We start from the raw sequence: 25,862 nt of genomic DNA, 5'->3' as shown, positions 1-25,862 counted from the left end.
CCCTCTGGTGCCTGTCCTTGTCCACAGGATCACAAGGGCCATGCGGATCTTTCGGTCCGTGCCCTCTGCGTTTCTGTCCCAACAGCTGAGACCCAGGGAGGCCTTGGTGGGGTGGCTTGGGCATTGAGGTTTACAGTGCTGGGCCAGACTGCCTGCCCCGGCCCTCTCTCCGTCCTTTGGGAAGCCCAATTCTAAAAAATGAATTAGAAACCAAAAACTCAGGCCGAGGCAGTTAACTTAATGACATCCTGTCCCAAAAAATAAGGGCTGGGCTGTGGCTCAGGGGGACAGCTTGCCTCGGGCAAGAAGGCACATTCACATAAATCTGAAGACTATTATCAAACTGCCTCCCAAAGAGAACCCCTCAAAGTACCTCCCCCCAAGAGAGGCGCAGAGCGTGCCTGCTTCTCTGTTCTGCTCCCAATACAATGTGTTACCAAATGGCATCATCTTTGCCAATCTTACGAGTGGCACCTCTAGGTAAAACTCCATTGTTCTTTCCTGTGGTGATCTTTTCATATTTTAAAACATCCGTTTTCTAGTAGTCATTTGTTTCTGTCCTTTGTCCACCTTTATTTGACCTGTGGGCCTCATTGATTTGTAGGTGCTCTTTATATGTGAAGGAAATCAGTCCATTGTCATACATATGTCAATCTCAGTGTGTTGTAATGGTAAGAAGCTCAGCCAATGAATCTTAAAAAACCATTCTGTTGAGAAAAAGAAAATGTCGTTCACTTAACATTGCGAAATCGAATACCTAGGGGCACACTCAATTCACAGGCTAAAGATCACAGAATGACCAAGCCGGTGGGAAAGGGGTTGCTGAGGTTGCCCAAGGAGGCCTGGCTGCCGGAGACCTGCACTTTCATCAACTGTCCTACCTCACTCATTTAATGAGGAGTGTAGTTGAGTGGGTCACTTCCTGTCCAGGGCCACTATGCAAGGGGAAAGAAGGGAGTGGGTGGCAGCTGGGCCCACTGTCTTCTTGGCTGCAGGGGGATCCCCTCACCACAGGGGCTGCTCCTCCCAGGCTGGGTTACTTTTCTGTTTGTGGCCTCTCCTGATTGGCAAGGAACACTGTGACAGAGGTCCCCTCCCCGTGCAACCTGCTGCAGGTATTCACCTGGGGTCATTTGCCTTTCAGACACATTTCTTATTTAAAAGTAATAATCGGGCTGGGGTGTGGCTCAGTGGGACAGCACTTGCCTGCCCACGCCAGGCCCTGGGTTCCGTCCCCAGCACAGCACACAGAGCGCATGCGTGACGGCTGCAGGCTGGGGCATGGCTCATGGCAGAGCCTGTGCTTAGCATGCTCGAGCCCTGGGTTCCATCCCAGCACCGCCAAAGACGGACAAACCAGAGAGACACACAGGAAGTTGAGAAAGTGGTACCAAGAGCCTGGGGTGCCCCCATCCAGCTCCCTGAGGCTGCCGGCTCCCGATCTGGCTCCGTGCCTTATTTGGGTTTTACCCCTTTTCACATGCACTTTGCTTCTGCTCCATGTTGTCACCTGCACAGATTCCCGCGGCCAGCACTCAGCAAGAGTGCTTCCTACACGGTACCCCTGTGCATCCACCCACCCCTCCAGGGCTCCTGGACAGAAGAGATGTCCACAAGGTCAGACCCACTCCTTTGGGATGCTGGGCTCACTGTCAGGATTAGAAGGCAAGATCTTTGGGATGATAGGGACCTTTTAATTCCTTCACAGTGATTTATTTTTCATGTTTGTTAGAAACAAAAAAGGAACAACAGAAGTTGCTCGGGACTTGGGGTCTTTCTACAGACACAGACAGATGTCCTCAAAAACCGACCCACTTCAGTCACAGCTGAAATACCTGCTGTCCACAGAGCTTGGCCACTAACTGAATCCTTCATGGTGACAGGGTGAAGCTGGATGGTGACAAGGTGATGGGGAATCTGTCAGTGGAACCCAGCTGTGTCAGACGCCCTAGGTAAACAAGTGTGGTCGTCCAGCTTCTAGTGCCCAGAGCAGGCAGTGGCCAAGAGGAGGGCATTTCCCTCCCTCCCCGCCCGCTCCTCTTTTGGTGCTAGGGATGGAACCCGGGGCCTCAGACATGCCAGGCAGGTGCTCTACCACTGAACTACATCCCCAGCCCATTTTTTTTTTTAATTTTGAGACAGGATATAACTAAGTTCCCATCTCCCTGCCTCACCTCATCAGGGATGACAGGTGTGCACCACCCCACCTGGCCAAGAGGCTTTGGCAGGACCCTCCTTAGCTCCAGGATGCCAATCCCAGCCTCGTGTCTGGGTGGAAGAGTGTTTAGTTCCTCAAAGGGTGAGTAGGGCCTGGCTTCAGGGTTTTACCTAGGACAGTTTCCCCTGGATTGCTCTTCCATCACCAGGAGGACTAGGAATACCAGCTGAACTCCTCACCCTCCAGACCTGTCCACTGGTGTTTTCCTGACATCTTAGGCAATTTGTAACCAAAACAATGATTTCCTTCCAAACTTGAAAGCCTGGAATTTCTTTTTTTTTTTTTAAAAGAGTGAGAGGAGAGAGAGAGAGAGAGAGAGAGAGAGAGAGAGAGAGAGAATTTTTTAATATTTATTTTTTTAGTTCTCGGCAGACACAACATCTTTGTTGGTATGTGGTGCTGAGGATCGAACCCGGGCCGCACACATCCCAGGCGAGCGCACTACCGCTTGAGCCACATCCCCAGCCCCTGGAATTTCTTTTATTTTTGCCAGTACTTACAGAATACTTTACCAGCTTCTGTAATCAAACCCACATCGACATTACATATTTAGTAGAGTGCATTATCCCTGTACAAATGGAAAAAAATTGTTTTAATGTTTCTAGATCAATATGAAAGCCTAGAGGGTTTTTTTGTTTTTGTTTTTGTTTTTTTTTGGTGGGGAGAGAGGGTACCAGGGATTGAACTCAGAGGCACACAACCACTGAGTCACATCCTCAGCCCTATTGAACATTTTATTTAGAGACAAGGTCTCAGTTACTCAGTGCCTCGCTGTTGTTGAGGCTGGCTTTAAACTTGCAACCCTCCTGTCTGCCTCCCGGGCCGCTGGGAAAGCCTGGCCTTTCCTAATGGGCATCTGTCTGTAGTGGCAACTAGAGCTCTCCCAGTCTGGGAGAGGAATTCCACCCCCATTCCCTCATTTAACCCTCTTGTCAACTCTTAAAGGAGGTTTTTTTTTTTTCTTTTTCATTGTTAATTCTGAAGTAATTTCAGGCTCTAAGATAAGTTGCAAAAATTGTCTGGAGCCCCCTAACAGCTCAGTCCAGCTCCGCCTAGGGGCAGCTTCTTCAGGAGCTGCAGAGAGCGGGGTGCCTGAGGCCAGGGGGTGACCATCTACCTGTCCCGTCCACCACCCTACGGACTGCATCAGACTTTGAACAGCTCTTCCTCCTGTGTCCCTCCCACAAGGGTCCCGCAGTGTGTCCCCTTTTGTTCCATCTCATTCTGTGATGGTTTCTCAGTCTGTTATGTGACACACTCCTGGAGCCTGTCAGTTATTTTGTAGAATGTCCTTTGATTCACATCTGTCCAGTGGTAAGCTCATGATCAGACTGAGGTCACGCGTTTTTAGCAGGAGTCCCACGGGGTGCCGTGCCCCTCTCAGCATGTCCCAGCAGGTCTGTGATGTCGCTGTCATTATTAGCGATGTTAACTTTGCCCCCTGGGTGACGGGGGGCCACCACCACATTACTTTTCCCCTCTGTCACTGGTAAGTGCGGGGGGGGGGTGCTCCTGAGTCGGGGGACATGCCCTCGTCCTGCTGGAGTGGAGGAGGACAGACTCCTGCAGGTCTGTCCACCCAAGCCGCCTTCCACGGCGCAACGGAAAAAAGAAAAAATAAGCCCAAACCAGCATTTTTACCTGAGCAGTCCCTCCAGACCCTCAGCGAAACATCCAAGGTGTCTGTGTATGATGGCGACAGCCGCCGGCGACGTCCTAAGTGGCATCACCTAAAAGCAGAGGCAGGAGACACATTTAAAGCGACACAGAAACAAGAGAACACTCCCTTCTGCGTCCCCGGCGGACCTGGGCTGCCACGGGGACCAGGCGTCCAGCTCAGGCGACAAACTCGTCCCGCGCCCCAAGCGGAAGTGCCATAACGCCGGACACAGACGCCCAAGCCCCGCCCCCAAGATGGCGAACGGGCGGGGCGTATGGCCACGTGACGGCGCAGAAGCCGACGTGGCCGGCGTCGGGCGCCGCGCGTGTCCCTCGCCGCGTCCCGTCCGCCCGCCCTGAGCCGAGGACCCGATCCCAAGATGGCGGCGCCCAGCGAAAAGAGGGACGGCGGCAGCGCGGGCTGGTGGGCTGCGCTGCTGTTGGTCGTAGCGCTGAGGCCGGCGGAGGCGGTGTCCGAGCCCATGACGGTGGCGTTTGATGTGCGGCCTGGAGGCGTCGTGCACTCCTTCTCCCAGAACGTGGGCCCCGGGGTACGTGCCACCGCCGCCCCGGGCGTTTCAGCGAGGTGGTGCCGTCTGGGCGAGGGGCACCGTCCCTCGGTGGGGGGGCGGTCACTGAGGACCTGGCGGGAGGCGGGGCCTCGGGGGCTCCGCGCCTCCGAGGGGCGGGGCTGTAGCCCACCTGTCACCTGGCCGCGGTGTCCTGGCCTCGCGACTCTGAGGTGGGGAGAGCGGCCCGAGGCAGAGGGGCAGGGGCCCTGCAGGGCCGCGCGAGGTCACCGCCGGTCCCGCAGGTGCGAGGCGGCTCCCTTCCTGGCCCAGCTCTGCCCCCGCCCGTCGGGGGTCCCCTCGGCCCGCAGCCTCCCCTCGTGCCCGTGGTGTCTGCGGTGCCCGGTGCCTCCTTATAAGGGGTGCCCGCCAGCCCCGTTCGCAGAGGACCAAGTCAGTTTTCGCTTGGCCAGGAGCCCCTCGTGCCCTTGCTTCCAAAACCCACGTCCCTCGAGGCGTGGTCGCTGGAGTGAGTGTGGCCTTTACCCAGAAATCAGGTGGATTGTTTGCTGACCCTGGAACCCAGGGGTAGGAAGAGAGGCGGTCAGGGCAGCCGCGGTCAGTAGCTGCTGGGGCGTGTCAGGGTTGGCCTCCAGGGACTTCCTCGGAGGGGACCTGTGCTCCCTACTAACCCGCTTTCCCTCCTCTAGGACAAGTTCACCTGCATGTTCACCTACGCTTCTCAGGGGGGCACCAACGAGGTGAGTTGTTGGGGAGTCCATATACCTTGTCATGTGGAGATGCTCCCCAGGGGACAGTGAGGCTGGGTTACATGAGCCTCAGCATTGAGCTCCGGTGGTGAGCCACTGAATAGAGGGCCGATCGTGCTCTTTTGTCCACAGAGCGAGCGAGCAAGCGAGCTAGCTCTAGACAAGACTCTGCTGTTCTCATTGGCCTCTACCAGAGGTGCTGCATTCCTTTTCTGTGCTGAATGACAGAGTGCTACACATTTAGTGACTTTAAGCAATACCGTTTGTTGTCTCTCAGGTCTGTAGAGAGTCAGGGTTGGCCCAGCTGGACACTGTGTGAAGCCAAAATCAAGGTTTCCCTCCTGGCCCTTATCTGCAGGCTCTGGGGAGAGTCCTCTTGGAGGCCTGTTGGGTTATGGGCAGAATTTAGCTCTTTGCAGTTGGAGGAACAAGGTTCCATTCCTTGCCAGCTGTTCTCTCCAGCTGACAGCGGAAGAGGAAATAAAGGAAAAATTCATTGAGTGGGAAGGATACAGTGTACCCTGACTTTGAAGGGGCCCCATTGCAAGGAGCACAGGTGGCTTCTGGGAGCTGAGAGTAAGGAAATGGGGCTTCAGTCCTGCAACTGCAAGGAATTGAATTCTGCCACAACCTGGGAATGTGGAAGAGGACCCTGAGCAGCAGGTGAGACACGACCCAGCCACTACCTTGGTTTCAGCCTCATGAGACTAAACAGGGCCCAGCATGCCATGTCCTGGCTTCTGATCTGCAGAACTGTGAAGCGGTAAATGAGCGTGAGTCAGGGGCAGAGGTGCACACTGTTGTCCCAGCTGCCCAGCAGGCCCAGGAGGAGGACCACGAGTTCCAGGCCAGCCTCAGCAACGTAGGCCCTGTTTCAAAATAGAGTTGAAGAGGACTGGATCGAGCGCAGCTGGGTGGCAGGGCCCTTGCTGAGCGTGTGCGCCTGGGGTCGGCACCCAGTGGGGGGTTTAGGCCAAGTCTGTGGTGACTTGTTCATCAGCATAGTGGGTTGAATGGCGTCCCCACAAAAGGTCGGTCTGGGGGCTGGGGATGTGGCTCAAGTGGTAGTGCACTCGCCTGGCATGCGTGCGGCCCGGGTTCGATCCTCAGCACCACATACCAACAAAGATGTTGCGTGCACCGATAACTAAGATTCTCTCTCACTCTCTCTTTAAAAAAAAAAAAAAAAGGTCGGTCTGTACCCAAGTCTTGGAACCCATGAGTGGGGCCTTATGTAGAAAGTGTCTGTCTTGGCCAGTGTGATTAAGTGAAGGACCTCAAGATAGAAACGGCCTCCAGGTGTCCAGTTGGGCCCTCAGTCCAATATGAGCGTCCTGATGAGGGACACAGTGGAGATTGGCTTGATGGAAGAGGGGCACACGGAGGAGACAGCCCTGCAGAGACGGGCGTGAAGCAGCCCCAGCCAAGGGTCACCTGGAGCCCCGCAGCTGGAGGAGCAGGAAGGACCCTGCCTGGGGCCTCTGGGGGGCACAGCCCTGGCCACACCTTGATTTTGGACTTCGCCTGCAGAACTGTGAGAGCCTCCGTTTCTGTCGCTGTGAGCCACTAAGTGTGTGGTGATCTGTTGCAGCAGCCACAGGAAGTGAGTGCAGCCAGGGCCACGTCAGAGGAGGTGCCCTGTGATCGAGGTGGAGTCCCCTGAGGGACAGTAGTTAGCGTCTGAGGAGGGGCACCTTCTCAGGATGTTAGGAGGCAGAGCTACTCATGGAACCCGGGAGAGCATCCTGCACCCCTGGGGTGACGTCCCTCCCCACCCCCAGGCTTCAGGGAACGCTCTCTAATTCCAGAGCAGCCCCGGAAGGACATAGCCTAGAGATGGACGCTGCTGGGAATCCCGACGGTGGACGCTGAGGGCAGGAGCACTCCCAGCAGGCCGGGCCTCCGCTTGCCCAATCAGAGAAGCACATGCCGTGCCAAGGGCAGGCCTCTCCCCTCTGCGCCCTGGACACCGGGGCTCACCACTCTCTTAAGTGGGCATCCCGGGCACCACAGGGCGTGGAGCAGTCTCTGGCCTCCATCCACTCCAGGCCAGGAGAACCTTGAGTTGTAACAACCACGAATGTCCCCAGACAGCTGCGGGGAACTGGCCGCCCAAGCTGGATGGTGCTTGTGGCTGCTGCCCGACACGTGGATCCATGGGCTTCCCGTCTCCCTGCCTGCTGCCGCCTTGCGGGCAAACGCCAGGATGGATTCTGAATAAATGGCAGAGACTGGGTGAGATGGCCTGAGGTGTCCAGGGAGACAGAGGCAGTCCTGGGGCCACGGACACTGAAGCTGCGGAGAGGCCCGGGCACTTTGTCTGGAAGGGCAGGCCTGCGGCCCGAGGCCCGGAGGAGGTGGGAGCCGGAGGGCAGCATCTGTGTCCTTTCACCATGGTTGGTGCAGCCAGCTGGCCTCGGGGGCCCAGGCAGAGGGACAGTCCTCACAGCACTGCAGTACAGTGACATCTGGAGCCACCAGAAAGTAGAGTCACAGGCGCAGCCCCTCTGGAAAACGTCATGGCCGTTTCCCATAAATAAAGGAGCCCTGCCGACCGAGCCAGCCGCAGCGGTGACTTAGGCCCACACAAGAGTGTTCATAGCAGCGCTTCCTGCGGTAGCCACGAAGCACAGGCCACCTAGTGTTCATTAGCGAGTGAGTGGAACATGTGATGTGGGACTTCCCTGCAGTGGAATATCGTTCAGTCAAGAACAGGAGAGAGGTGACATGCTCTAGTGTGGATGGCCCTCAAGGACCTCGTACGGAGAACCAGATGTGAAAGGCCACACAGTATGTGGCTCCAGTGGCAGGGAATGTCCAGGACAGGAGAGTCCAGAGGCAGGACGTGGATTCATGGTGCAAGGTTGGGGAGGGACAGGTGACTGCTCGTGGGAACGGGCTTCCTCTTGGGGTGATATGGGTGTTCTGGAATGATGTGGCCGTCCTGGAAGCCGCCGAGTTGTGCATTCCCCCACCCCCGCCCTCCCTAGTTTGTGCTGAGGGCGGCCTCACTGAGTTGCTGAGGCTGATCTGGAACTTGTGATCCTCCTGCCTCAACCTGGCTCTCAGGGGACTCGCCTTTAGGAAGCTTTAAGGGGCGGGGGGGATTGGGTGGGACTGGGCTCAGTGGCGGAGCACTCGCCTGGTGCCTCCGAGGCCCTGGGGTTCGATCCTCAGCACCACATTAAAAAAAAATAAATAAAAACAAAGGTATTTGTCCGACCAAAAGAAACATTAAAAAAAGAAAGAGCTGGGGAAAGCCTCCTGGGCTTCCTGGGTGAATCCCCTCCAGGCACCTCATCAAACTGAACTGTTGTGGTGTCCAGAGCCTGCGGGGCCACAAACAGGTGTTTCAGATTAGAAAATAAGCCAACGCGGGCTGAGTGGGGGGGGGGGGGACTCCCTGGTCACAGGGAGCGATGGTCCCCACACTTGTACTCCCAGGCAAAGCGCCCGCTGGAGGTGACATAGAGATGGCCTCGCCTCTAGGGACGAGGACGCTGCCGTGTTAAGCCGGGGCCAGTGATCGGACTCGACGAGGGTCATGCTGGCCAGGTTGCCGGGCAGCCAGGACGCCAGGGCGGCATTCCACCGCCATTTGGCTGGAGTCTGGAGGCCGTGAGAAGTTCCTGGGTTATTCTTCTGGGGTTAGTGGGGTTTTGTGTGTGTGTATTTTTGTTGTTGTTTTGTTTAAAGAGAGAGAGAGAGAATTTTTTAATATTTTTTTTAGTTCTCGGCGGACACAACATCTTTATTTTATTTATATGTGGTGCTGAGGATCGAACCCAGCGCCCTGCGATGCCAGGCGAGCGCGCTACCACTTGAGCCACACCCCCAGCCCAGCGTGTGTATGTTTTTTACTGTTTTTTTAGATGTTGAAGGACCTTTATTTTATTCCTTTATTGATATGTGGTTCTGAGAGTCCAACCCAGGGCCTCCCACATGCTGGGCGAGCCTCTGCCGCTGAGCCCCCGCCCCAGCCTGGGCTGGTTTTCTGTCACCGGTCACCGGTGTCCTGCCACAGCTGCCACCCCGTGGCGCCCAGGCTCATGGTGGGCTTCAGGGCCCATGCCGACCGCAGCTCGCGGTGTCTGGGGGCGCCAGGAGCGGGGCCTGGTGCCTGTCTTATTCCCTTTCTCTGGACTCTTCTGGGAACCGGTGTCAGGCGCCACCTTCTCTCTCCAGAGTCTCTGGACTCCTGCTCATTGTGAGAGTCACGCAGGGAGAGGCGGGCACCCGATTTGCCTGGTCACTGGTGCCCTCGGTGCGGCCTCCCTGGCCCCCGCCACTCCCTCTCCTCGTGGGCGTCCAGCTTTTCCCTCCTAGAAGCCTGGGCCCTCCCTGGGTCGAGTCCTCCGTGGTCCCTTACCCAGGGGCTGGACCACGCTGGTTCTCGGGAGGGGCGAGACCTTGGGATGGGAAGTCACCAGAGCCCAGAGGGGGGGCAGCCTGGCATCAGGAGTCGCCGGTGAGTGACCTGTGCCGCCTTCTCCCCGCAGCAGTGGCAGATGAGTCTGGGCACCAGCGAGGACCACCAGCACTTCACCTGCACCATCTGGAGGTGAGCCACGCCCAGCACAGGGCCCTGCCGCTGCCCTGACCACGGTGGCCAGGTGCTGTCCAGGAGGCCGGAGGAGCACAGGGCGCAGGGGGGTGTGGTCTGGTGGGAACACTGTGAGGACTTCCTGAGAACTGTCACCCTGGCTCAGGGGTGGCAGGGAGCCACGGAGATAGAAGTCAGCCTTCTGAGGAACAGGCTCCGTGACAGTTAGACGCTCCCAAGGCTGTGCAGCCATCATCTCTGTCTAGTTCCGGAACATTCTATCACTCACAACCAGCCTTATCCCCATGAATAGTCAGCCTGTCCCTCTACAGCCCCTGGCACCCACAAGCCTCATCCCGTCTTGGACGTCTCCTGTCACTGGGTCACGCACTGTGGCCTTGGGCCTCTGGCTCCCGGAGCACAAGTTGTCAGGTCTGCCGCGGCTGCAGCGTGTGTCACAGCCTCCGTCCTCTGCGTGGCTGAGTAACATTCCCCAGGGCTCTGGCGGGACCCTGGCCTGTCCAGCAGAAGGAGGCAGGGAGATCTCAAGGCCAGCAGACTGTGGGGCAGAGAGGCAGGGCGTGGGCCGAGGGGGCACTGGAGGACTGGGGAGGTGCCTGCGTGGCACTTGGCAGGGTGGGCTCTGGGCCTCTGGGCCTGGGGGAGATGCGGGGCTTGGGCATGGGGGGCCCAAGGCCGTGGGAAGCCATTGCCTGTGCAGAGAGGCACCAGCAGGGCCTGTGGTCAGCTCCTCCTGGACCTGCCCTGCTGTGTCCTCTAGGCAGCTGTCTGAGCCGGACCCTGCCTCTGGTTCCTGAGCACCCGCAGGCCACAGGCCTCTGGAATCAGACAGCCCTGCCCCACATCCCTGCAGCGCTGCCCGCCCTTCCCGCTCTGGCTGTGTCCCTGCGACTTTGCCTTTCTGACTTCCTCGCGACCCTAGACGTGGTGGGACAAGGAGAGGGAGGCAGGGTTGGCCTGGAGGCCTCAGCGCTGGGTCCCTGCCCTTCTCCCCGGGCACCTTGCTCAGGCAGGCCCCCAGAGCTGTGCGGCAGACCCTGGGAGAGCAGGCGGCAGCCGAGGGCTGTTCAGTGGAGGACAGGCTGTGCCATCTGACCGGGCTGCTGGCCTGCGGTTCCTGGTGTTCACTGGGCATCCTGGGGAGACAGACCCCAGGGCCATCGCCAGCCCGCCGAGACCTGGTGGTGCAGCCTCCAGGGGTGCTGCAGATGCAGGGGCCAGGCGCAGGGAGACCCCTTGGTGGTGACCCTCTGCTTCGTGATGCCCCGAGCCCGGCCTCTCTGGATGCAGCTCTGCAGGCCCATGGTGGTAGGGCCGGGGGTGCTCGACTGAGCCTGTGTCCTCCTTTCTGACCCCTGGGCTCCTCCGGCAGTGGGGCTGCTGCCTGCCAGCTGCGGTCAGGCCTGAGCGGGCCTGGCCCAGACCTCACACCTTGACCCTCCGCTCAGGGTCTGGCAGTGGCCACTGGGGCTGAGGAAGTCACCCAGGAGCTCCTCGGGTGCCCGGGCCCTCTCATGGTCCACTCCCGCAGCTGCATGGAGCCCGGCACCCAGGACCTCGTCCCCCTTGGCCTCGGGCACCTCTCCCTGCTCCCGCTGTCCCCTGGTGACCCCTCTGCTTCGACCTTGCCGCTCCTCCAGTGCCCCCAATTGAACCTCCTGTGACCCAGGCAGCAGCTCCCGCTGCAGAGTCTGGCCGCGCCCCGCCCTCCCCGCACAGCCCCCCACTGAAATAACAGCGTGGACTCTAAGAACGTGCAGCCGATGACCACGTGCGTCCCAGGCCCCCGAGGGCTCATGGCCAGGGGTGAGCGGCCTCCTAAGTGAGCGGCCAGTGTGTTCGGCAGAGGAAGGAGGCTGGTTTGGATGGACGCTGCCCTTCCTTCCTGGGGTCGGCAATTCTGGGAAACAGTGTCCCTGTGGCGGGCTCCAAACCAGCTGACCACCGCCCACGGCAGGCCTAGCCCAGCACAGGTCCTGACGAGCTCTCTGCAGGGCCCGGGCGGCCCCCAGGCTGGTCTGACCTCCCCGCTTCTCCGCAGGCCTCAGGGGAAGTCCTACCTCTACTTCACGCAGTTCCAGGCCGAAGTGCGGGGCGCAGAGATCGAGTACGCCATGGCCTACGTGAGTGCAGCCGCAGAGCGGCCTGGGGCACCCCGCGCTGCTCCCCGGGCCGCAGAGCCTCCACGTGGACACCCTGCGGTCCCACCAGGGACCCACTTGAATCTGGGTCAGAAACAGTTTGGAAACTCCTCACATCTGCCCGTCCCCCTGGGACACGGGGTGCCACAAGGAGGTGCTGGTGCCCGGGGCCTGGCGGGCAGCAGGGGCACTGGGGCCCTCCTTGGTCACCCGGTTTTGGCAGGGATCCAGGAGTCTCCTGCCCTCTAGGTCAGCGTGACAGACCTCAGCCACAGCACATGCCCTGCTGGGTGACCCTTCCAAGTGACCTGCTGCCCACGGCCTCCCTTTTGGCTGACTTGAAAGAAATAATTTTGATTTTTTAACTTTAAAATTTTTTCCAGCCCTGGGAGCGGAACCCGGGGCCTGGTGCGCTAAGCGCTCCTCCAGGAGAGAGCCCAGGGCTCCCCCGCGAGCCACCTCCCAGATGATTTACCTATCCGTTATTTTTTAATGTGTGTGTTTTAGTTGTTGATAGAACTTTATTTTTATCTGTATGTGGTGCTGAGAATCGAACCCAGTGCCTCCCACATGCAGGCCAGTGCGTTACCACTGGGCCACCGCCCCGCCCTGCCAGCCTCTCTATTGGTTATTTAAACCTTTATTTAATTTATTTTATGTGGTGCTGAGGATCGAACCCAGGGCTTCGACCGTGCTAGCTAGGCCAGCGCTCTCCCGCTGGGCCCAGCCCCGGCCACTATTGTTCATTTAGAGACAGGGTCTCAGCGGGTTCTTAGGGCCTTGGACTTGCCTCCCCAGTCGCTGGGGTGACAGGCGTGGCCACCAGCAAGTGTGCCCACCAGTTATGATTTTCTAAAATCACGTTTAAGAGATTAGGATGCAAGAATCGTTTCCGTAAATTATTTTTTAAGTTATGAAAGTTACGCTGTGTCCAATGCTGGCGGCTTGGGCCAGGCGAGGTCTCACGTCCGCAGCTGCCCCTGGGGGGCCCTTGCCTGCTGCGGGGCACTGCCCGTCCTGCTGCTGCTCTTGTGGCTTCTAGTAACGTCTCCCTGTTCCTTTCCAGTCAAAAGCTGCGTTTGAAAGAGAAAGCGACGTTCCTCTGAAAACCGAGGAATTTGAAGTCACCAAAACAGCAGGTGGGTGACCAGAGAGGAGGCCTGAGGGGTGGGGTGAGTCACCAAGCCTTGGGGACAGTGTCACAGCACAGAAGCTTCCCCCACGCTGGGCCCACAGGGTCAGTGCCACCGTGTCGCTGTCACGGGGCCTGAGCAGCTGCTCCATAAGGAAGAGAGAGTCACTTGGCTGATCTGGAGGCCAAGGGCTGTCGCTGCCTTGGCTCTGACGAGGGAGAGTGGCAGGGCCAGGTACGAAGCCAGGGCGGGCTGGGTCCCATCCTCAGAGGCGTGACCCACCTGTGCTGGAAAGGGACCCGAGGCCTCGCGTGCCACCAGGTGCCTAGCCCTGAGCCACACCCAGCCCCACACCTCTCAGCCCCAGGGACACACTCCTAGTGGCAGCAAGTGGGTTGGCCACGTGCCAGTGAGACTGGACGACAGGGACAGGTGGACTTGAGGTGGCTTCTCCATGCCGCACTGCTGTTCCCGCTGCACATCGTGCAGCTCCTGTGGTCCCCGCTTCTCGGGAGGCTGAGGCAGGAGGATCGCTTGGGAGTGTGAGGCCAGCCTGGGCAGCACAGCGAGACCCCGTCTCAAAACTTGGAACAAAAGAAATCTCTTTTTATTTTTTTAAAAGCAATTTAAGAACGTTAACCGCGCTCGGTGCACAGGCTGTGCCCGCTCAGGCCGCAGCCCAGCTCCGCAGTGCCTGCCGCACACGAGTGTGGAAAGTCACTGCCGCTGGGCGCCCAGGGCGAGCTCCATGGGAAACAGGGCTGGGCACCCGAGGCGCCCGCGGGCTGGAGGCTGAGGGCAGCAGCGTAGCCCAGGGGAGCTGGGGGTGCCGGGCAGCATGGGGTCCTCCGGGTGGTCTGAGCCCCATCAGTGTCCTTGAGCCATGTGCGGCTGTGCAGGACCGGTGCTGAGCCAGGGGAGGGACAGAGGGTCCCCCTCAGCCGTCGCACTCACTGACAAGGGGAGAGGCCAGCGTCCTGCGGTGCTGAAAGATGATCATGGGCCACCTGCTCCTGCCTGGCTCTCCCCAGGCTGGCCTTCGCACCTGGTCCCACCGGAGCCTGCCATGTGGGGCCACTGCCAGATGCGCCTCCCCTGCCCCCCCACAGCGCCCCAGGTTCCTGGGCCTCGGGTGGCATGGTGGCCGTCTGACGACGCTCTTGTCTCTTGCAGTGTCCCACAGGCCCGGAGCCTTCAAGGCTGAGCTGTCCAAGCTGGTGATCGTGGCCAAGGCCGCCCACAGTGAGCTGTGACTGCCCACCAGGCGCCGGGTGTCACTCGCTGGAGGAGCCGGGGCCCGGCCTGGTGCTGGCTCTGCAGGGAGCTCTGGTTCCCCCCACCCTGTGTCCCGGGGACCCCACAGCTGGCAGAGCCCCACCTCCACCACACACTGGCCCCCAGGGCTAGAGCAGCTGGTCCCCATAACCAGAGGGCTCTTCTGAAGCCAGCCTGCGTCCCTGTGGGGCCCCGCCAGGCACAGGAGCCACATGCTCCCTCTGAACCCCGCCAAGCGCCCGGCTCCAGGACCACCCTCCCGACAGCCGGGGAGGGACAGACTGTTCTTTTGTATTTAAATAAATAAAACCAATAAAAGGCAGCCCGTGGACAGCCCCTGGCACCTACGGTCCTCCCTGCCGGGCGTGGCCCGCCTGCGTCATGGCATCTCCAGAGTGGACTCCCTGTGGATGAAGCTCTGGCCTCGCCACTGCAGGTGGACGGCAGGACGCTGGCCCCTCGCCCAACCCTGGCGCAGGGTGTCCACATACTGGTGCTGGGGCAGCGCGTGCTCCTGGCCCAGGGCTGGTTGGTTCTGGGAAGTTGGGTCACAGCAAAGGAGAGCGGGCGGCCCCTCCCTGGCCACGCCCCTCGGGCACTGCACTCCCAGCACAGGGCCTCGGCCTGCAGCCTGACCTCTGGCCCCTGCTGGCCGGCAGAGGACCGCTGAGGCACTGCTCCCGCTCCCTTGGGCCAGCCCTGGAGGTGACACTACTGTCCCCCTGTGCAGCGCCCGAGCATGTGGGGCACCTGCCCACACCTGGAAGACGCAGAGCAAGGTGGCCCTAGACCTGTAGCGGGGTCTCGGTGCAGGTCTCCTGAGAGGAGGTCCCTGGACCCCAGGAGCGGCCTCCAGGGGGCAGTGCTAAAGGGTCCCTCGCCAGGGCCTCTAGGGTGTGACCCTCCACACTGGGGCAGGGGCTGCCGCAGCCTGTGCAGGACAGCTGAGAGCTGATGGCCACCCTAGGACACAGGACCGGGGGTGCCCTGTGCAGGGACAGCCACAGCCTCTAAAACAGACTGGCCGCGCGTCCGAATGGAGCTGAGGTGAACCCCCGGTCGCGGCCCGTCGTGCCCTGCGACCAGTGGGGCAGAAACGGAACTCATCACCCAGGGCCACAGACATGGCCACAGCGGGGCAGCCCGGCATGGCCTGTCCAGCTCAGCCTGGGGCTTCTTGGGGACACCAGGGTGGGCTCCTGCCCTGGTGTTAGAGGGTCTCCTCGGCAGGCAGAGGCAGGAGCTGCTCTCAGCAAAAGCTCTGGGTGGGGGAGCGTTAGCCATGCCCCGAGGGCTGCCCTGAACTTGGCTCTGACCGCGGCAGCGGGCAGCAGGAGAGCCAGGGTCTGGAGGAGCAGGCGTCCCTTACAGGGCTCCGCAGGTGGCACGGTGCCCGGACGGGGCTCTGGAGCCCTGTGCGGCTCCTGCTTCCGTGGTGACAGCTGGTACGGACTCCCCGGGTGCCATCAGCCCCACCTGCCCAGCCTGGGGGCACCTCAATGCCAGGTTGCCCATCCCAGGCACCCGACAGCTGGCGGAGACAGCCCAGCCTCCCAGCGGGCAGCGCAGGTGTCCCCACCCCACCTGTGCACAGCCAGGCCAGGCCTCTGCTGACCACGGATCTGGGCCTGCTGCGTGTGGCCGCGCTGTCCCGGCCGCGCCCAGCCCTGCAGTCCCAGAAAGAAAATGTTGATTTCCATCATGAAATTATGATTAAAGGACACGCTCAGATGGCTTTGCCCACCCCGAGTCGGGGATGCGCTTTGTCCTGGCCTCCGGAGGTGGCCGGCGGTCCTCAGCACCTTGTTTTGTTGAAGTGTCACCTTGCTCGGCCTCCACGGTCACCTGATGTCCTCGCTTGTGCATCTGGGCCCACGTTCCCCAGATGGGGACAGCGCCGACAGGGACACCCTTCCAGAGGCGGCCCCTCCCAGGGCCAGGGGGGACATGGACTGGGGGACAGTTTGACCCGTTGCACCCTTTCCTTCTGTGACCTGCTGGGGTGACCAGTGTCCAGCACCAGGCCCGGGAAGCCCTGCTTTGGAAACCCACGCAGTGGTTTGAGGGGAGCAGGCAGGTGGCCTGCGGTCAGCCCAGGACATGGAACGGGGGAGGACGACAGGTGGCCTGAGCAGGCAATGGCTCTGGGCGGGAGGCACCTGGCCCTGATGGGCGCCTGCCTGTCACACAGGGTGGGGAGGAGGACGCCATGGGTCCTCGGAGCTGCTGCTGCAGGAGCTGGATAGGGTGGCCCAGCAGGTGTGGCTGGAGGGACAGGGTCGGGCCGAGTCCTGGGCGCCGCCCGGGGGTCAGATGCTGTCCTCGTCCAGCAGCCTGCCCAGGCCCTCGCAGATCCCGCGGAGGTGGGAGCGGTAGGGCTCGGCCGGGCCGTAGAGCGCGGCCAGGAAGTCGCAGTTGGCCACGTGGCTGAAGACGTGGTTGATGCGGCCGTGGGACTTGGCGGTCAGGTGCGGGCCGGCAGCCTGGTGCAGCAGGTCACGGCACTCCTGCAGCCCGGCCACCAGCACGCGCCGGTCGAAGGTGAAGGCCACCTGGTGGAAGCTGAGCGCAGTCAGGGCCAGGCCGCGGGCCCTCTGGCGGAAGCGCCCCAGCAGCTCCAGCTCGCGGCCCCCCAGCTGCCCGGCGCGCAGCAGCACGCCCAGCTTCACCACCACCTTGACCAGGTTCTTCACCACCTTCTGCGCCTCCTTGCGGCTGCGCGTGAACTCCTTGGTGGCCCGGTACAGCTCATCCAGCACCTGGCTGCTGGTGTCGTCCAGGAGCACGGCCACCGTGGCCTTGGACGCCATCTTGCTCAGGACCTTCTTTTGGGCCTGCAGGGCCAGACTCTTGGTGCTGAAGGTGTCCATGGGCCCTGCTGGGGCAGAGAGACCACGTGTCAGCCGCCCCGCCGCCAGGGCCCCTGCCCTTCCCGTCTGTGGACGCCTGGGCGGGGAGGGCTGCGGACAGACAGCCCCAGCAGACCCTGGGGGGCACAGGGCATCTGTCTCTTTAAAAAGAGTAAGAGTGTTGGAGTCGAAGGAAGGAGTGCGGAATGGTGGGTCCGGAAGGCCTTCTAACTGCGCCAGCTGCAGCCCCCCCCAAAGCCCCTGCGCCCGGCCGTGAGCTGAGGGGCTCAGGGCGAGTGGCTGCGGGATCCTGGCCCCTGTCCCACCCCAACTCCCCAGTCCCCTCCCGCAGCTCCATGAGAGGGACCTGGTGAGCAGCCCCCTAGCCCCAGCCCCCTCCCTGCAGGGCCATGACAGACAGACGGACAGCTGGACAGAGAGCTCGGAGGCTGCAGGGTCAGAACAGGCTGCGGGCAGCCCCCAGGCAGTGGGCTCTGCGCAGCTCCCACTTCCCGCTGCTGCCCACGAGGGCCCAGGCGAGGGCCGGGTGCGCGGGCAGCTGGGGAGCAGGGTCTCTGTGCCCCCGTTCTCTGCCTGGTCCTTCGTGCCAGCGGCCCGGGGCTCCCCGACCGCCCGGCTGCAGGGCTGGCATCGCCCTTCTGCTGGAGACCAGCGGGCAGCTCCACGGGCCTGGGGCTGCCGCCTCCCTGGGTGACCCTGAGTACCTCCCCAGGCCCAGGCCCAAGCCCACCCCCTACCTGGACACCATCCCTCCCTGGAGACCACCCCGTCGTCCCTGGAGACCACCCCTCCCTGGACACCACCCCGTCGTCCCTGGAGACCCCCCTCCCTGGAGACCACCCCAGGAAGCCGTCCGGAGCCCCAGGAGGGTGAGGCCCTCCTCTGAGCAGTGGCACCCACGGGTCCCCTTCTCCACTGTGTCCTTCGAGACTCCAGAACCTTCTGCCTGAAGAGCCAGGAGGAGGGGCAGCGTGAGACCCACCCCCAGGGCCCTGGTCCCCTCCTGCGCCACCCCAGGGCCAGCCAGGATGCCAGACAGCCCCACCCCCCGGAGTCCCCCAAAGCCCTTCTTTGTACCAGCTCAGGCTCCGGGAGGCGGCCCGGCCGCAGCCGCCCTCAGAGGTCAGGCCAGGCCTTCCCTGCCCCTGCCTGTCACTGGACCCTGCTCTCCACAGGCCAGGCCAGTGCCTTTGACCCAGTGCCACGTGGCGGCCACCCACACCGTGCCACTATTCCTACCAGCTGACGGGTTGGTGGCCCATCCTGCAGAAAAGGGACGGGCTCAGAGAGGCTGAGCTGCCCACCCAGGACCACACAGCGAGACTCCATCGGCTGCCTCAGACCCTCGGAATCCAGCCCCCTGCATTCCCTGATGCCCACAGGCTTGGAGGTCAGGAGTGTCCCCTGCCACTGAAGGCCGGCTCCCGCTGGCCTCCGGGGCACGCCGCACAACTCCCTGAGTCTCAGTCCCGGTCCCCAAGACGCAGACAACTGGAACAGCTTGGTCCTGGGCAGAGGCTGGGTCAAGGCAGCGTCCCTGGGGCCAGAGCCCAGCGCCTGGAGAGAGCGCCGGGGCTTCAGCTGGCCACCTGGCCCTCCTCCTGCCGCCTTCTCTAGAACATTCCGCTCCCTCCACCTGGAGCTTCCCCGCAGCCAGGGAGGTCACGGTCCCCCGTGGAAGCCCCAGTGCCTGGGTGCCGCGGTCCCTGCCGGGACAGCGCGTGGGACAGGAAGCCGGCAAACTCCAGGGCCGGAACCCGGGCTGCAGGGACGACGAGGGCACAGGCCTTCCTCTGCCTCCAGGAAGGAGGCCCAGGAGCCCCTCCTGCCCACCTCAGAGGCTGTGCGCCCCTGGGTGGAGCCCCGCCCTTCTCTGGCCTGGGCGGCCCATCTGCAAGTCTGAGGTTGGTTCGAGGGGAGCTGGGCTGTGGGCAGGCATCAGGAGGGGCCAGTCCCAGAAGCACCCCCACGGGAAGAGGGGCCGAGGGCAGAGCAGCTGCGGCCTCCCCTCCTGGCCCGCTGGGCCAGCCCTGGACCTGCGACACCTCCTCCTCCCTGACCCATTGTTCTAGAGAGTCCCCCCACACCACCAGACAGGCATGTGGCCACTCTCCCAGGGGACAGGGCTATGGGCCAAAATAACCCAGGCCTTCCTTCCTGCAGGAGGCAGGGGGGCGCCGCACCAGCCACAGGCAGAGCCTCCCCTGGGGCCTCTCCCCAGCACCAGCGTCCCTGGTCCCTGCTCACCACTGTCCCATGTCATTGTGGGCCAAGGCAGCACGCTGCAGCTTCAGGAACTTGGCTCACTCACTCACTCACTCACTCAGTGGCTCAAAAAGCCTTTATGGGGCTGGGGATGTGGCTCAAGCGGTAGCGCGCTCGCCTGGCATGCGTGCAGCCCGGGTTCGATCCTCAGCACCACATACCAACAAAGATGTTGTGTCCGCCGAGAACTAAAAAATAAAGATTAAAAATTCTCTCTCTCTCTCTCTCTCTCTCTCTCTCTCTCTCTCTCTCTCCTCTCTCTCTCTCTCTCTCTCTCTCTCTCTCTCTCTCTCTCTCTCTCTCTCTCTCTCTCTCTCTCTCCTCTTCTCTCTCTCTCTCTCTCCTCTCTCACTCTCTCTTTAAAAAAAAAAAAAAAAGCCTTTATGGAGCACCAACTGTGTACAAGGCACCAGGAACACGGCAAACACCAAAAGAGACCCTGTCCCTGCCTTCCCAACGTTCCAGTCCCCCCGAGGTGGGGTCCCTGGGCAGTAGCACCTGCCCTCCGCCACCGTCAGGTGAGACAAGGAGGGCAGAGCGGGGGCCGGCGCATCCCGAGGCCGGCCTTCACCCAGCACCAAACCAACCCCTGATGAAGGGACTCACCGGGCGAGGTCCACACACACCGAGCACCATCTGGCCACCAGCAGGAGCAGGGTGCACTATGGATGGACCTGAGGACCTTGTGTTCGGTGACAGCAGACACACAAGGCCACAGTGTGTGACCCAGTGACAAAAATGCCAGGACAGGAGGGTCCAAGACGAGTTGTGGACCTGTGGGTGCAGGGCTGGGGGAAGCTCGTGGGGCAGGTGCCTTTTGTGGTGATGGAAGGTTCTGGAACTAGACAGAGGTGGTGGCTGCACAATCTCGTGAACCCCTGAACTGGAGGCTAAAGTGGCGAGTTCTGTGGCCTGGGAATCCCGTCTCACTGAGCTGATCACTTAATGTCCGTGCCCTTACTGTGTTTTACAACTCACTCTATAAAACGCTCAATAATCCAAGGAGCCGGGCACGGTGGGCCACGCCTGTCATCCCACGGCTTGGGAGGCTGAGGCAGGAGGACCGCGGTTCAAAGCCAGCCTCAGCGATGGCGAGATGGAAAGCAACTCAGGGAGACCCTGTCTCTAAACAAAACACAAAACAGGGCTGGGGAGTGGCTCAGGGGAGAAGGGCTCCCGAGTTCCATCCCCGGAACCAAAAAGAAAAATAAATAAGTAAGTAAATCTAAGGAATCAAAAATCAGAATTTGACCCAAACTATAATTCAGAAAAAAAAGAAAAAGAAACTATTACACAAACTGAGGTTTGTGAATGGCTTCTCTGTTGCCAGGCGCACAGTAGGGCTCAATACATGTTTCCTTAAAGAGGAATTTCCCCCTAAAAGGCTGGCGGCCCTCGCTAAAGGGACAGTGAGTCCCGGTGGCCCCATGTGGCTGATCCCATCCCGGGACAGTCCAGCTCCTGCCTCAGGGGCCACACTGCAGGACTGTCCTCAATCTCTGAGCCACGCACAGGCCGTGGCGGAGCCGAGAGGCTGCTCTGAGCATGGCTGGATGCCTGGGGTCCCTGCCCCTGCCCGCCACATGCAGAACATCCTGTTTTTCTCACAACGAACAGAGAGGACCCTGCAGATGCTTTTCCCCATCCCGGGGACTGACCCCAGGGTGCTCTGCACTGGCCACACCCCGCCCTCTTCACATTTTGAGACAGGTCTTGCTCAGTTGGCAGGAGGGCTGGGGAGGTGGCTCAGCGGTAAGCGCTCGCCTGGCATCCGCTGGGCGCTGGGTTCGACCCTCAGCACCACATAAAATAAAGATGTGTGTCCACCGGAAACTGAAAAATAAATATTAAAAAATTCTCTCTCTCTAAAACAAAAAAAAAAAAAAAAAAAACAGCCGGCAGCAGGCAGGGGATGCGGTTTGTGGTGGTAAAGTCGTGCCTCCTTTATGCCAGGCCCTGGCCTCAATCTCCAGAAACACAGAAATAAAGACAGTCTCTTTCCAGCTAAAGCGGCTGTGAGTGACTCATCTGCTTAAAAAAAATTAAAAAGTTGGCAAACTGTGACCCCCTGCCTGTTTTTGTCAGTAAAGTTTTTTGGTCCTGGGGATTGAACTCGGGGCCCTCGACCACCGAGCCCCACCCCCAGCCCTATTTTGTATTTTATTTAGAGACGGGTCTCACTGATCTGCTTAGGGCCTCGCCATTGCTGAGGCTGGCTTTGAACTCACCATCCTCCTGCCTCAGCCTCCCAAGCCACTGGGATGACAGGTGTGCGCCACCGTGCCAGGCAGCCAATAAAGTTTGATTGGCACTCAGCCACACCCCTTCATTCCCACAGGGCCCATCCTGGTCTCCACACTAGGATCTCCTGTGTGGCCCTCTCTAAAACACCTGCCAGCCCTGGTCCAGACACCCAGCAGAACAGCGAAAGGAGCCCGCTGTGTGTCCTCGGCCGATTCCCCGGTGTAGGTCGCCCTCGTCGGCCCAGTGCAGCCTGCTAACTGGGTATCAGGGATCACCGCTGGAGGTGACGCCCGTCACTGCCACCGTCACTGCCACCGAACACCGAGAACCGCCCCGAGCGGGGAGCAGCCACGTGCTGCGAGGTAGTGGGAAGTCCCTGTCTGAACACTCACCCCTCTTGCTCTTTCATGTCACAGCACATTGAACAGGGTCCCCGCACTCAGAACTCCCGCACCCAGAGCTCCGATTCCGTGGGACTCACATGCCGGCCGAGCTGTGCCACCATCACTTCTACCTCGTTCCAGAACATTCCATCGTCCCCAAAGGAGCCCGCCCCAGGAGCAGCCCCCGCCCCCAGCCCTGCACCCAGGGGTCCCCGTGCCAGCTGTGTACTCTTCTGTCACGGCTGTCTCCCTCACTGGGTGACACCTTGTACATCTGGCCCTCACTGGTCCTCAGGGCCACCCACGTCCCGCTGGGTCACCTCGCTCCTCTCTGTGGCTGAATCATGTTCCTGCCTTTACCCTCTTTCCTGGGGGCTGGCGGGCTCTGCGCTCCTGGGCCGCACACAGCCCCCTTTATTTTAACAGGATTTATGTCCCCGGGCGCAGGTTCCGTCATTTCTAACAACCGCGTGTTTAACGAGGAGATGGCAGAGTGCCTGCCAACCCAGCAGTGGCCCCGTCCGCTGGCTGCCGCGGGCCACCACCCCGGGGCACCCCCGTCCCATGAATTCTTCATGTCCCACACAAAGGGTGTCAATAATTGATGGCGACTCAGCAGGGCCAGCCGGCCCCGCCTCTCCGTGCCAGCCCTGCTGGGTGTCCCAGGGTGGCCTCAGCCCACCACGCCCACCCTGCCATCCACCCCTCAGGCCTTGGGAGCAGGGGCCACCTGCCCTGCAGCAAGTGACAGAGGGGCCTGCCACACCTGGGGGCCACCAGTGGTTCTCAAACTGGGTTCTCCGGGTCCTCAGGAGCCACCCTGAGGATGGGTGGGGTCCTCCTGCTGGCTGTCCTGGGGGCCAGGACACTCCCCACTGTGGACGTTCTCCACTGTAGGAAGCTTGGGGCCAAAATTGGACACTGGGACACCACAGCCCTCCACCTCCCACCTCCCTAGGGCTCAAAGTCAGGTGGCCCCTGGGCCCGAAAGGCTCTGCTCTTCCCGCCCAGTCCCCTCTACGTTGCACTCCTCTGCCGCAGCCACTCAGCTCCTTGCCGCGCCTCCAACAGGCCAGGCTTGTCCCGCCCCAGGGCCTTTGCACAGGCTGTACCTCTGCCTGGAGTGCTTCCCCACAGGTCTCCATGTGGCGGTTCTTTGATGTCACTGAGGCCTGGGCTCATGTGTCACCTTCTCAGGAAGCCCTCCCAGATTCCCATTCAGACAAACGTCCCCATTTGTCTGGCCCGTTCCTCATCATGCAGCTCCAACAAATCACAGTGATTTTTCTGGAAGAGCCACAACCACTTCCCCACCCCAAGTGGAGCCAAGTGTGGGCGGGTACCACGTCCCCTTCTGTCAGCTGGGTCCCTGGTCCCTGCACCAGGTTGACATATCACAATGTCGCAGATGTCATCCAAGGGCCCCGTTGGCCAGCCAGGGAGACTGAGGGCCAAGACAGACAAAGGGAGGCACCGATGAGTAGAGGTGGCCTGGCAAGCTCTGCTGGCCCACCCTGGCCCTTGGGAGTGGGAGCTCAGGGGCAGGTGCCCTCAAGGGGCCCTTGGTGGGGACTCGGGGGACTCCCACCCTCCCAGCCCCCATCATCTCAGGCCTCTCCAGAAGGACAAGGAGACCCGTGGGGAGCTGAGGCTCACACCCTCGCCAGAGGCACCTGAGCTAGGCTCCCCTGGTGGGGTTCCAGGGAGGATGTCCAGTGCGGCTGGCCCTGTGCGGGGCAGTGGGCACGCTGGTGACTGCACCAAGACCCGGCTCCTGGCCTCCCCCGGCACCTGGCTGCACCCCACAGCACGAGCCGTTCTGGAGCACCAGACTCTGGGTGGGCCACTCCAGGACACCTGGAGTTCTGACCTCAGGGTACACTCTCCCGGCCCGGAGCCCTCACTCAACAGCGGCCCCACTGGGCGGGAGCCCTGGTCTGCTCAGGCCTCGGCGGAGAAACCAGGCCCAGGACACCCGTCCCACCCAGGGCCACCTGGCTAGTCCCTTCGCTTAGGGGCACTGCCTCTTGTCCGGTCAGTGCGTGGTCCAGCACTCACCAGCCACTGGCCGCGCGGCCTCCGGCCAAGCCCAGGTGTCCCGGGGCTGGGCGCAGCTCCTTGTTCCTGGGTTCACCTCCTCCGCCCTCCCAGCCACCCGCCGCTGGGCAGGTTCTGGCCCAGCCCATTTCACTCAACTTGTTAGGTTTGAAAGTTGGCGCCTGTGAACCTGCCGCGTGACGGCAGGCGCAGCAGGGCCAAGGCCCTGAGGCTAGGCAGGTCTGCGAGGCTGGCCCCAGGGGTGGCCGCGGGAGGGACGGGTTCCTGCGCTGAATCCTCCCGAAGCCCTGTCACTGTACAGAGTGGCCTGGAGAATGAGCTACCTGTTCAAGTGCCACCGCGGCCGGCAGAGTCGGGTCTACCTGAGCTCCCCAACCACTGGGCTGTCCAGCTCAGACCCTACGGCCACCAGCTGAGCTCCAGAAGTGACCACAGAGGCCTGTTTAAGGCTGGGGCTGCTCCCCACAGAGAAGATGCTGAGGAAAAGAGAATCAGGTGGACAGCAGACTCCACCCCTGTCTCCAGTCTTCTCCTGGCCATTTGCTGGCTCCCTTCCAGGCCTCAGTTTACCCTCCTGGGAAATGGGCCCAGTGAGCCACCACAGAAGAGGCCAGGAGGCCGGAGACGCAGGTCAGGATGCCCGCTAATTACCTGGCGGCGGGCAGCCCTGGTTCACTGCTAGTAACACTGAGTCCAGGGCCTCAGGCCACTGGCGAGCTTGCAGGGCCTGGCCCTGGCTGTCCTGGGTTCCTGGACCAGCCAGAACCCAACTCATTCCCACCTGCACACCTCTGGCGGCGCTGCCCACCACCCGGAAGGCCCTCCAGATCCGGAATCTGTCCAAGCACCTGCTGCCCTGCACTGTTAAAGGGGCAGAGTCCATCAAAGTCCCCAGGGGGTTGGGCACTGGTCCCAGAGCGGGTCCCCACGCCTGAGGCGAGGGCAGTTCAGATCCAATCTGTCTTCCCCTAACTCATAAGGCCCAAGAATGCCCGAGACGGGGGAAACTGAGGTAGGAATGCAGACAGGCAGATGTAGGGTGCAGGGACATGAGGGGGGGCAGGGACATGAGGGAGCGGGGGTGGGGGGAACAGAGGGCAGCCAGCCGAGGGGCCACCCGGCACTGCTTGCTCACCTGCTTTCCGGGGCGCTACAGTGCGACCACGATCCGTCCACCGCCTCCGTAAGGCCGGACCTCTTTCCGTGGCTGAGGGACCTTCCCCTGAGGTTGGGGGACTGGGCGGGGCGGGCAGCTTGACCACGCCCACGGCCACGCCCCCACGAAACTCCGCCCCCGTTCCTCTCCCTCCCGCGCGGAAGAGAACGGGGCGGGAGTTTGGTCCTGGCTCAACCAATGGAAGCGCGGGCGACGTACAAAGGGACCAATGAAAGCGAGTCTCTGCGGCGGGAGGTGGAGGGGCGGAGCTCGGGGCGGGGCCAGGCCCTGGGGGATTCCTCCGGAATCGCTGAGGGGCCGGATGCGGGGGCGCGGCGGCCGGGGAGGGGCGGAAGGGCAGCGAGCGAGAGAAGGGGGTGGGGACCCCGAGGCACTGACCAGGGGAGAGCCAAAGGAAACGCACCCCACGAGGCTCTGCGCCGGCGCCGTCCACTCTGGAACCCGGCTACCCACCTGGGCAGGAGGAGTTCGGGCAGACGCGCGTCCCAGCCCGGCAGGGCGCCTTCCGAGTCGGAGTCACCTGGAGCCCGCAGCCCCCAGGTGCAGCCTGTTTCCGTGGGAATGAGGATGAGCGTCCAGGCTGCCAGCGGGGCGGG

At 61.4% G+C, this 25,862-nt stretch overlaps 2 protein-coding genes and 1 long non-coding RNA gene across 9 annotated transcripts; 1 reads left to right on the top strand and 2 right to left on the bottom strand.

Moving 5' to 3' along the window:
* Positions 1 to 210: 210 nt before the first annotated feature.
* LOC308645592 lies at positions 211 to 4,146 on the bottom strand. Of its 4 annotated transcripts, none has more exons than XR_014021233.1 (5): positions 4,025 to 4,146; positions 3,860 to 3,948; positions 2,719 to 2,786; positions 1,836 to 1,948; positions 211 to 707 (listed from the first exon to the last, which is right to left on the bottom strand). It is a non-coding gene; the product is annotated as an uncharacterized lncRNA (long non-coding RNA). The 4 variants fall into 4 exon arrangements; XR_014021234.1 differs by having other exon boundaries at positions 1,836 to 1,917; XR_014021235.1 differs by having other exon boundaries at positions 1,836 to 1,890.
* A 56-nt stretch (positions 4,147 to 4,202) lies between these two features.
* Positions 4,203 to 14,527, top strand: MYDGF (myeloid derived growth factor). 2 transcript variants are annotated; one of them, XM_081287128.1, is made up of 6 exons: positions 4,219 to 4,428; positions 5,097 to 5,147; positions 9,656 to 9,717; positions 11,762 to 11,843; positions 12,928 to 13,000; positions 14,168 to 14,527. In XM_081287128.1, exons 1-6 carry the CDS (start codon positions 4,258 to 4,260, stop codon positions 14,245 to 14,247), a joined length of 519 nt encoding a protein of 172 aa, XP_081143254.1. In that variant the 5' UTR covers positions 4,219 to 4,257; the 3' UTR covers positions 14,248 to 14,527. The 2 variants fall into 2 exon arrangements, with proteins under 2 accessions (XP_081143253.1, XP_081143254.1); XM_081287127.1 differs by lacking the exons at positions 12,928 to 13,000; positions 14,168 to 14,527 and adding an exon at positions 12,245 to 12,369 and having other exon boundaries at positions 4,203 to 4,428; positions 11,762 to 11,949.
* An 850-nt stretch (positions 14,528 to 15,377) lies between these two features.
* Positions 15,378 to 25,341, bottom strand: TNFAIP8L1 (TNF alpha induced protein 8 like 1). 3 transcript variants are annotated; one of them, XM_081287130.1, is made up of 2 exons: positions 25,225 to 25,326; positions 15,378 to 17,147 (listed from the first exon to the last, which is right to left on the bottom strand). In XM_081287130.1, exon 2 carries the CDS (start codon positions 17,137 to 17,139, stop codon positions 16,579 to 16,581), a length of 561 nt encoding a protein of 186 aa, XP_081143256.1. In that variant the 5' UTR covers positions 17,140 to 17,147; positions 25,225 to 25,326; the 3' UTR covers positions 15,378 to 16,578. The 3 variants fall into 3 exon arrangements, with proteins under 3 accessions (XP_081143256.1, XP_081143257.1, XP_081143255.1); XM_081287131.1 differs by lacking the exon at positions 25,225 to 25,326 and adding an exon at positions 20,011 to 20,032 and having other exon boundaries at positions 15,378 to 17,144; XM_081287129.1 differs by having other exon boundaries at positions 15,379 to 17,144; positions 25,225 to 25,341.
* Positions 25,342 to 25,862: the final 521 nt, after the last annotated feature.

The sequence above is a fragment of the Spermophilus citellus genome (genome assembly GCF_964194105.1).
Source record: "Spermophilus citellus genome assembly, chromosome: 3".
NCBI lineage: Eukaryota > Metazoa > Chordata > Mammalia > Rodentia > Sciuridae > Spermophilus > Spermophilus citellus.
This window is presented reverse-complemented; position numbering and strand designations above follow the sequence as displayed.

Coding starts and splice junctions, on each gene's coding strand:
- MYDGF (XM_081287127.1), top strand. CDS start 4,258: ATGGCGGCGCCCAGCGAAAAGAGGGACGGCGGCAGCGCGGGCTGGTGG. Junction 4,429..5,096: donor CCCAGAACGTGGGCCCCGGG/GTACGTGCCACC, acceptor TCCCTCCTCTAG/GACAAGTTCACCTGCATGTT. Junction 9,718..11,761: donor TTCACCTGCACCATCTGGAG/GTGAGCCACGCC, acceptor GCTTCTCCGCAG/GCCTCAGGGGAAGTCCTACC.
- TNFAIP8L1 (XM_081287129.1), bottom strand. CDS start 17,139: ATGGACACCTTCAGCACCAAGAGTCTGGCCCTGCAGGCCCAAAAGAAG.